The 8,857-nt window shown below is 37.6% G+C and overlaps 1 protein-coding gene across 3 annotated transcripts in view; it reads right to left on the bottom strand.

The window, feature by feature from the left end:
• Positions 1-8,857, bottom strand: part of TAOK3 (TAO kinase 3) — a 186,541-nt gene that overhangs the window by 35,563 nt on the left and 142,121 nt on the right. For all 3 annotated transcript variants that reach the window (XM_049619876.1, XM_049619878.1, XM_049619877.1), the window contains exon 14: positions 1,654-1,788. In XM_049619876.1, the coding sequence (XP_049475833.1) occupies positions 1,654-1,788 (135 nt within the window). The remainder of the gene's footprint in view (positions 1-1,653; positions 1,789-8,857) is intronic.

Below are 8,857 nucleotides of genomic sequence, written 5' to 3'. Positions count from 1 at the left end.
GGGGGCGGGGATATCCACTTGGTATAATGTTTGTTTCATATTCAAAACCTGCTTCTGGTGCTCTCTCAGTGGCTGTTCACCATTTCTCCTCTTATTTCAACATGAGCATGTCTGGATAGACATACAAGTCTCACTAGAGTCGGTGGTAAGTAATAATATTACATAAATAACATATTTTTTTGGTCAGGTATCATAACATGAAGCTATTTATTAACAAATTCATGATGCTTTATGTAGACTCAGAAGCATGTCTTTTAGGTGCTTAGCAATCATTAGCAAACACAGAATGGACATTTTTAGATCTCTATTACACAGTATAACATTCATTTAAATGAAAAATTGCCCATTAAGGAGATTACAAGAAACTTCTACACAAAGGAACTTAAAGGCAGGCTTACTGATAAGGAGTCTCAATTAAATTGCTTGCTTTTAGACAGCAGCAGGCACAGCCATATGTAGGTGCTTTAACTTCCATTTTCCTTAGATTTATTTATTTATTTTAAGATGATAATCCATTATCCATTCCAAAGATAATCGAAGCTTTTGAAAGACTTGAGAGATAAAAGTGGAAATCAGGTTTAAAAAATAGGACAAGAAAAACAATTTCTGGGTCGGCCTCGGATGATGTCATCATAGGTTCTAAATGTAATAGCCAGGCAGTACACACGAACTCTTTCTGCCCATGTGACCTCTAGCATCAATCTGGGCAAAACAATGAATATTTCAGTAATTTTTTGGCCGTGAAGTGAGATTCAGAAGCAAAAGATTAAAGAGAGTTTAGAGTGCCAAGGGTGAAGCGGTGTGTGTGTGTGTGAGTATGTGAGCGCGCACGCGCACGCGTGGGGGGCCAAGGGGAGGAGGCATGAAAACTAACTCTTCCAGCACACACCCCTTTTGCTACTACAAGGGCATCCAGCAATCACATTTGCAATAGTAAAAATGCTGAAGGATCCTACAGTATCCCTTCTTCCACAACCACCCCTATCCTCTCCTACAAAGCCCTTCTTGCTTTATTGGTGCCACGGAATTCTTCAGGGGTTAAATGGGGAAGTGCAGCCACTACCATTGTTGCAATAAATAAATGAATGAACCAGAACGAACCAGCAACTCGGCCCTGGGAAGCTAGTATCTTATTTTCTACAATTACATCCATTAACCAGCAATGATATATTTGAAAAAATATATTGTGTTTTATCTTTTGATGTGTGTGTATACATTACAGACACACATGCATCTATACAAAAAGAAGCATAGTGCCCTGCATACACATACATCAAATACCTTTAAAAAAAATTTTTAGCGTTATTATTTCAATGAAAAGACAAATAGCTTTTAAAAAATTGGATAGGTTAGCAACTTCATCTCAAAGGCCTTTTATTTTGCATATACAGCATATATAAATACACACACACACACACACACACACACACAGTTTTTTTTTTTTCCATGCCGTAGACAATGCTAAAATATCTGAGATCAGGTTGCCATGCCAACAGATTTTTTCTAAAATGAATAAAATTATTAGGAGGGAGAAAACATTCTTGACTCCTTTCCTCCCATCCATGAAGCCGAGAGAGGCTCAGGGAGGGCGAGAGGCTGCCAGATGGGGAGGAGGGGAAGGAAGGGAAGGTGGGTAGAGGGGTGTTTGCTTACCAAAGATGCTGATTTGATCGTGGCAAAGCGCTCTCTGTTCCGGTAGTGGAGGGCCTGGCTCTGAACTGACTGGGTAGGCCGCGGCTCAGGCCTGGGATCGCCGTGGCCCGCCTCATCCCTTATGAATACATGATCCTGCAGAAATGGATAAAAACAAGGAGAAAGTCCAGCTGTGCTCTTTCCTCGCCGGCTGCCTCTCTCTCACCCCTCTTTCTGCACAAGCACTGCTGTTTGAAATGCATAGTTTAGCTCTCTGCTAGTCCCCGCAGCTCCCACGGTACAAAATGAATAAGCAACACATTGCAGCCTTCAGTTAGGAATGTCAGCTGATCGCTAGTGGGATGCCTTCTGAATCCCTGGCAGGCTTTTTCTTTACCTCCAGAATTACATATATGCAAAAGAAAAAAAGAATAGAAAAAACAATGCAATGTACAGACTCCTTAGAACGGTTTGCTTAAAACGCTGTAACCAAATAATTCCTTTAAAAATGTCATGTCCATGTCTAGCAAGGAGGATGCTGGTTGCTTTTAACATAAAAGCGAGCCTCCGCCTCATTCCCTTGAAAGATCTGCTTTCTCAATTTAATTTTATTTGAGATCTGTTCGGTAGGATCATCGTTCTGCCTAGAACCAGTGTAGGCTTGTGCTGAACTGCCTCTCTATCTTGTGCTGGGAAGATTCGGCAGTCACTGAGGGATCCTGCTTTCCAGTCATGATCGTACACAGTTCTAGCACCTTCTCTCTACAGCTTCTGAAAGGATTTTTTTTTAGATTTAAAGAGACAGGCATGCAATTTCAACCAAATGATACTTTCACAAATTCTTCCTCAACTCAGTCTCGGTATGGTCACCAGAGTGAGTGAGGCTGGGATTTAATGCCCTTGGCTGATTTAATCAAATCTGTGCTTCTTGATAGGCAGAGATGATTAATCTTGGTGTAACGCCCAGTGAAAAATAACATTCCCTGGAAGGGTAATAATGGATGTTTCTTAAATGTAATTTAAATGAGTTTTAAAGGGGAAAATGCTTTCAAAGGGTGATGCTTTTCTCTATAAAAGATGGAGTGGTCAGTCAGTAAGTAGCTCTAACCCTTCAGGGAAAAAGATACTATAATAATAGCTCAAAAACATGTACAACCATGGGGGATTTTTAAATAGTACATGTTCAGGAGGGGAAGGAGAAATTAATTCCCTTATTGTCCTAGGGTTTTAAGAGAATCCACTTCTCTTTTGTGAGAAGTCGGTTTTGTATTTTGTCTATGACTATTTGAATTTTTTTTTTAATAATTCCTCTTTCAACAGAAAACAAAAATTGAAGAGGTTTAGAAAACACGAAATTTTATTATATAGTCTAAAATTTTGAAAAGTCAAGACACATATATTCTTGAGGGAAATTAAATTTTATATCCAGGTTTTTATGTAAAAGCCAAGAGCCAAGATTAAATTTACCATTGGGCTGATTTTCTTTTTCCTTTTATAAATTTAGAATGCTCCAGAATGTTGGGAAGGTATCTGCCATTACATCTATATCTAGAGATTTTTTTTTTTTTTTCAATTTACTGTATTGAGGTCTAGTTTGTTTTTAAATAATGAAGGGACCTGTAAGGCCATTGGGGACATATACGTCAAATTCAAGGATATGCTACCATTGTGCTGTCCTATAAGATATGTAAAGTTCAGTTCCCAGGTCACACCAGTTATATTTCAAGGTAGCCACTAACTATGGCTACCATACTGAACAGTGCAGATACAGTTCCTTTCCATCACTGCAAGAAGTTCTATTAGATAGTACTATAGGTTAAAAATATATCTCAACCCATATTTTTGAGATTTATGTGAAAAAAACCTTGAAAGGCCAATTAAAACTTTTCTATATTATTTCCCAGGAAATCTAACCTCTTATTTTATAGGGCAAAGAGAGATCAGGTGTGAGACTGGGATGTACGCACTAGGTTTAACATTCTAGAGAGGAAGGCACTGGGATCTACCGCCATTCACATTGCTGACTGTTTATTAGTAAGTTACGTGTATCCTAATATTACAGTCCCAGAAAAACAAGGAGCTTCTAACTGCCACTAAGCAGATGAGACAGATGAGGTGGAGTCCTGTGGTTTTACAGGAGGGCTTAAGAAGTCAAAGTTTTGGTGATTATTAATTAGCTAACATTACGTAAACTGACTGAGATGTAGCAGCTAAGTTTCAAATTGTAATAACCTGATTTACAAAGGTAAATAGTGACACCAGAATCTACACTGTTTGCTGAACAGAACAAAGTGAAACATATTCACGCACAAATGTGTATAATTTTACTACTATTAGTCTATCTTCTCTCAGATAAAAATTAACACGTGTGGGTTAGGACCTTGCTTATTAGCAAATTAGAAGTCACATTATATTTCTTTTTTTTAATTAAAAATTTTTTTTAATGTTTATTTATTTTTGAGAGAGAGAGAGAGAGAGAGAGAGCGTGCGCACGCGTGCGAGCAGGGGAGGGGCAGAGAGAGACAGACACACAAAATCTGAAGCAGGCTCCAGGCTCTGAACTGTCAGCACAGAGCCCGATGTGGGGCTCGAACCCATGAACCACAAGATCATGACTTGAGCTGAAGTCGGATGCTTAACTGAATGAGCCACCCAGGCACCTCTTAAATTTTTTTTTTAATATTTATTTTTGGGAGAGAGAGAGAGACAGACAGAGTGCAAGGAGGAGAGGGGCAGAGAGAGAGGGAGACACAGAATCCAAAGCAGGCTCCAGGCTCTGAGCTGTCTGCACAAAGCCCAACGCGGGGCTTGGACTCACAAACTGTGAGATCATGACTTGAGCCAAGATGGAACGCCTGCCTAACCAACTGAGCCACTCAGGCGCCCCTCACATTATATTTTCTAAGTTTTTAAACTGGATACACCAGGAAAGTTAAGACTTGAAATCATAGTGATTTTAGTTAAAATGTAGTTAATTCAATAACCCACTAAGGTATATTTTAAACATAATACTATCTTAAAAGCTAGTCTGAGAATAGGTCTAAAATTTTAATCTACTTCAAATATAGTAAATAATGTCAACAGTATAATTCTTTATTTCAGCTTAAAATTTTTTTCATTTTTAAAAGTATTCTTAGTTTTTCACAGCAGCTTCATAACGTATCGCCACACTAAAAGTCTTCAAATGTTATGCAAGAGACCACAAAATGGGGTAAAATTTTAGCCTACTAGTGGATATCCATTTCAAATGCATAAGAAAATGAATTTAAATCATTTTTTTTAAGATTTTATTTTTACATTATCTCTATACCCAACATGGGTCTCGAACTCACAACCTTGAGACCAAGAGTTAACATGCTCCACGGACTGAGTCCCGATGAATGAATAAATGAATTTTAAAATATTCAGTTACATTGCATAAAACAAGTTTAAAATTCTGAAGACAACTTAATGAAGCAATTTTGAAATGAGGGAAATGTGACTTGAGAAGCAAGTACAAATAAACTATCAACTTTACTGGGTGTAATGTCTGTCGGTTATACTGTCCCTTCGAATCGCAGTCCCTTCGAAAATGACCACCATATCTGACTCCCAAACTTTCTGAACTGAACACATTTTAAGATTAATAATGGAAAGGGACAATTTGCTAATTAATGCAGTTAGGCACTGATGTATATTATTTACAAATAACGTGAGGGGCAACATCTTTGATGTTGAATAATGATTTTTAGAAGATTAAGAACAAATATTGGAGCATCTGGCTGGCTCAGTCGGTAGAGCATGTGATTCTTGATCACGGGGTTGTAAATTTGAGCCCCACGTTGAGGGAAGAGATTCCTTAAAAATAAAATCTTCAAAAAAAAAAAAAGAACAAATATCATATTCTATTTTACCAAGACAAATAAATCATAGGCCTTGTTTATAATTTATCTTTAACACAGTATCATCTGGGAATAAACAAAATTGCTCTTTGAAATACCAATATGGGTGAGGACCAGTTTTAAATAAATCTGTGTTAACCAGGTAAATTTATAACGTTCTTTCACTGTAAAAAAAAATAAAATAAAACTTTTTCAGATTAAAAAAAAAAAGCTGTCATAACGTTTGTTTGAAATCATTAGTAAAAAGAATTGAACTTTTATACAATATAGTCAAGTATATGAAGCATTAAGCACAAACTTTGCTATTATGCCCTGGACAGAGGGCTCTACTTTTATTTAAAAGTTTTTCTCTAAGTTATCTATTTATGCTTCTGAAATTAAGATTCAGGGTGTAGTCACTTGTTTAGAGTTTCCAGGTTAACTTGAAATCAACTCTTGGAAACCACTGTTCTGGACTCTGTTGTATTTTGGGTATATCTTTAACATACTATCACATACTTACTTGTGTGTCTGTGTGTGAGGCTGTGAGCTTTCTGAAGACAGCAAATGTGGTTTGAAAACTCTGTCTCCCTAGCAGCTTCTTAGTGCTTGACACTTAGTAGGCATTCAGGAAATGTCTGCTGAATAAATGAGCTCAAGAATATAGGTCTGAGAAGAAATCAGGTCTGAGAAGATTCTGAGAAAATGACATTTTCTCTTATATTATTTAACAGAATTCGAATCTGTATTTCATAAAAACCTGCCACTCTGTACTCTAAGGAAGTCATAAAATAGTGACACACAAGCATACCTTGACATGGGGGCAGGAAGAGGATCTAAAAATGGCTTTTATCGGATGATGAGAAGCTTTTTTATAGACTCCCACACTTTTTACGCTGTGCAGAAGGGATCAGCAAACCTACTATGCCTTTTGTTTCTGTTCATTTCAAAATTATTCAATTACTACATGAGCAGTTGTAGCTATCAACAGCCGGGGCTGGAGGAAGGGAAGAAGATGGACGAGGCTCTCTACAACCTGGGAGGGTGGCTACTAAGGAGCAAAAATGACTAGCATGCTGAGGATGAAGATGTTACCATAGAGATTGGTCTGTATGACTGCCCTGCTTAAGAAACATTACCTTCATATGTTAATTTACTTTTACTTTGCCAAATGTGAGTTGAAGAGTCAAAGAACCCGCCCCCCTCCTCAGCAAAAATAATAGGAAAGGCCACTGAAGCAAGTGAAAATTAAACTAGAACATCCTATCCCCTCAAGGACATTTCTTTTTTTTTTTTTTTTTTCCCTCCCACAAAAATGGTGAAAGCTGTTCTTTTTTTAAAAAAGAGGAAAAAAGAAAAAAAAGAACTACCATCGACTAATAGGAAAAAGGGCAAATAAAACTTTAGGAATTAAGATAGAATGGTCTTTTAAAATAATACCTAAAAGGGGGTCATGATGATTAGAGTTCATTAGGCATGTCTAATATAATAAATTGAAAACGAATACTTTAATATATTAAAATCTTATGATCTATATTAATAGAAGGCGGCAGCAGGCAAAGGTAAGTGACTTTAGACTTTAACAAAATAAAAGTGTACCTTTTAATTGGAAAACTAAATAGATTTTGTTGGTTAGAATGCTATTAAAATCTGTTTGCTACTGCTACATACACAATGATTTTAAGGAGTGGGGTAGAGGCCGAGAAGCAGGCTAGGTGACAGCGAAACACCTAATCTGGATTGAGAGTTTCTCCTGGAGCCATTTGGGAATAATTAAAAACTGAGGTGTACGTAGAGTTGTGTCCTGTAAAAGTTCACAAACCGTTTATTGAATGCTTACTGTGTAACAGACACTGTGCTGGGTGGTAGGAGAAGAGAGACGCCCTTGAGGAGCTAACAGTCTACGATATGGTGATTATTCTGTTTTTCTTTTTAATTTTTTTAAATGTTTATTTATTTTTGATAGAGACAGAGCACGAGTGGGGGAGGAGCAAAGAGAGAGGGAGACACAGAATCCGAAGCAGGCTCTAGGCTCCGAGCTGTCAGCACAGAGCCCGACGCGGGGCTCGAACTCGCGAACCCTGAGATCATGACCTGAGCCAAAGTCGGACGCTCAACCGATGGAGCCACCCAGGGGCCCCAGTGATTACTCTTGTTATTGGAAAGAGCAGGGTGGCAACACTAGCAAGGGAAAACGAAAGAAATGCTTAAAGTTTATTTTGTCAGAATATACTTTTAGACTTATCAAATCATTTGTCCTCAAAGGGAAGATTAGATTAGGGTCCCTTCAGGGCCTGGGAAAGACCAGATTCAAGGTGAGGACTGGAGAGAAAGAAGTAACCTGGAATTCTAACGTCAAAGGAAATTTTTCGGTGTCCCACTTTACATTTTTTGGGGCTTGATGTGTGATAGAACCATCCTGCTAAAATCAGGGCATCTTTATTCTGGAGGCAGAGCAGTTAATTGCAAGTCATACTCTTATTGGTTGCACATGGCCTTTAAAAGTAAATTTACTTCCTATATAAAACGGTAATCTGTTCCATATCTACAGTTTGACTAATTTAGGATAATGCCTGCTTGATTGTAACAATCAAGGTGGGGGGGGGGGACACAAATGTGTATTTTGATATTTCTTAAGTTTGTTCTAATTACTGGAGTATAATTATTGGAGAAATGCTCTTCACTCAAGTCTTTTAAACCATAAAGATAATACTTAAGATTATTTAACCCTTTTAATCCATATGTTCAATGAACCAAAATAGCATGATGTTTAGTCTCTGGCAATTAGTTCATTCCCTGTGTGTGTGTATGTGTGTGTTTTTAATTTTTTTTTTTTTTTTGCATTTATTCATTTTTGAGACACAGACAGAGACAGAGCACAAGCCGGGGAGGGGCAGAGAGCGAGGGAGACAGAGAATCCGAAGCAGGCTCATCACCTGAGCTGAAGTCAGATGTTTAACTGACTGAACCACCCAGGTGCCCCTGTTTTTTTTTTTTTTTATTTGTTCATTCTTGCATTCTGTAGTTATTTACTGAGTGCCTGTGCTGTGCCAGGCACTGTTCTAGGTGTTGAAATACATTGTGGAGCAAGGCAGGCACAGTCTTTGCCCTAATGAAATTTACATTCTACTAATGAAATAATAGATAAAAAATTTAATACATAATATTAGATAGTGACAAATATTAAAAAGAAAAGAAAATAGGATAATGAGGTAATGGGCAAAACACTGTAATATGGTAATTTAGTGATATATAGGTTTTTCTAAGATTCTGGTCACAAACCCAAACAAAACTGGTAAACGTTTTGTAAGACAAGTTTGACCGCTTCCTTTCAAAAACATTCCTTGTGGTCACAAATTATGGTG

Source organism: Panthera uncia (assembly GCF_023721935.1).
Source record: "Panthera uncia isolate 11264 chromosome D3 unlocalized genomic scaffold, Puncia_PCG_1.0 HiC_scaffold_8, whole genome shotgun sequence".
Lineage (NCBI taxonomy): Eukaryota > Metazoa > Chordata > Mammalia > Carnivora > Felidae > Panthera > Panthera uncia.
Note: the sequence above shows the minus strand (reverse complement) of the source record. Positions and strands in the feature narration are given on the sequence as shown.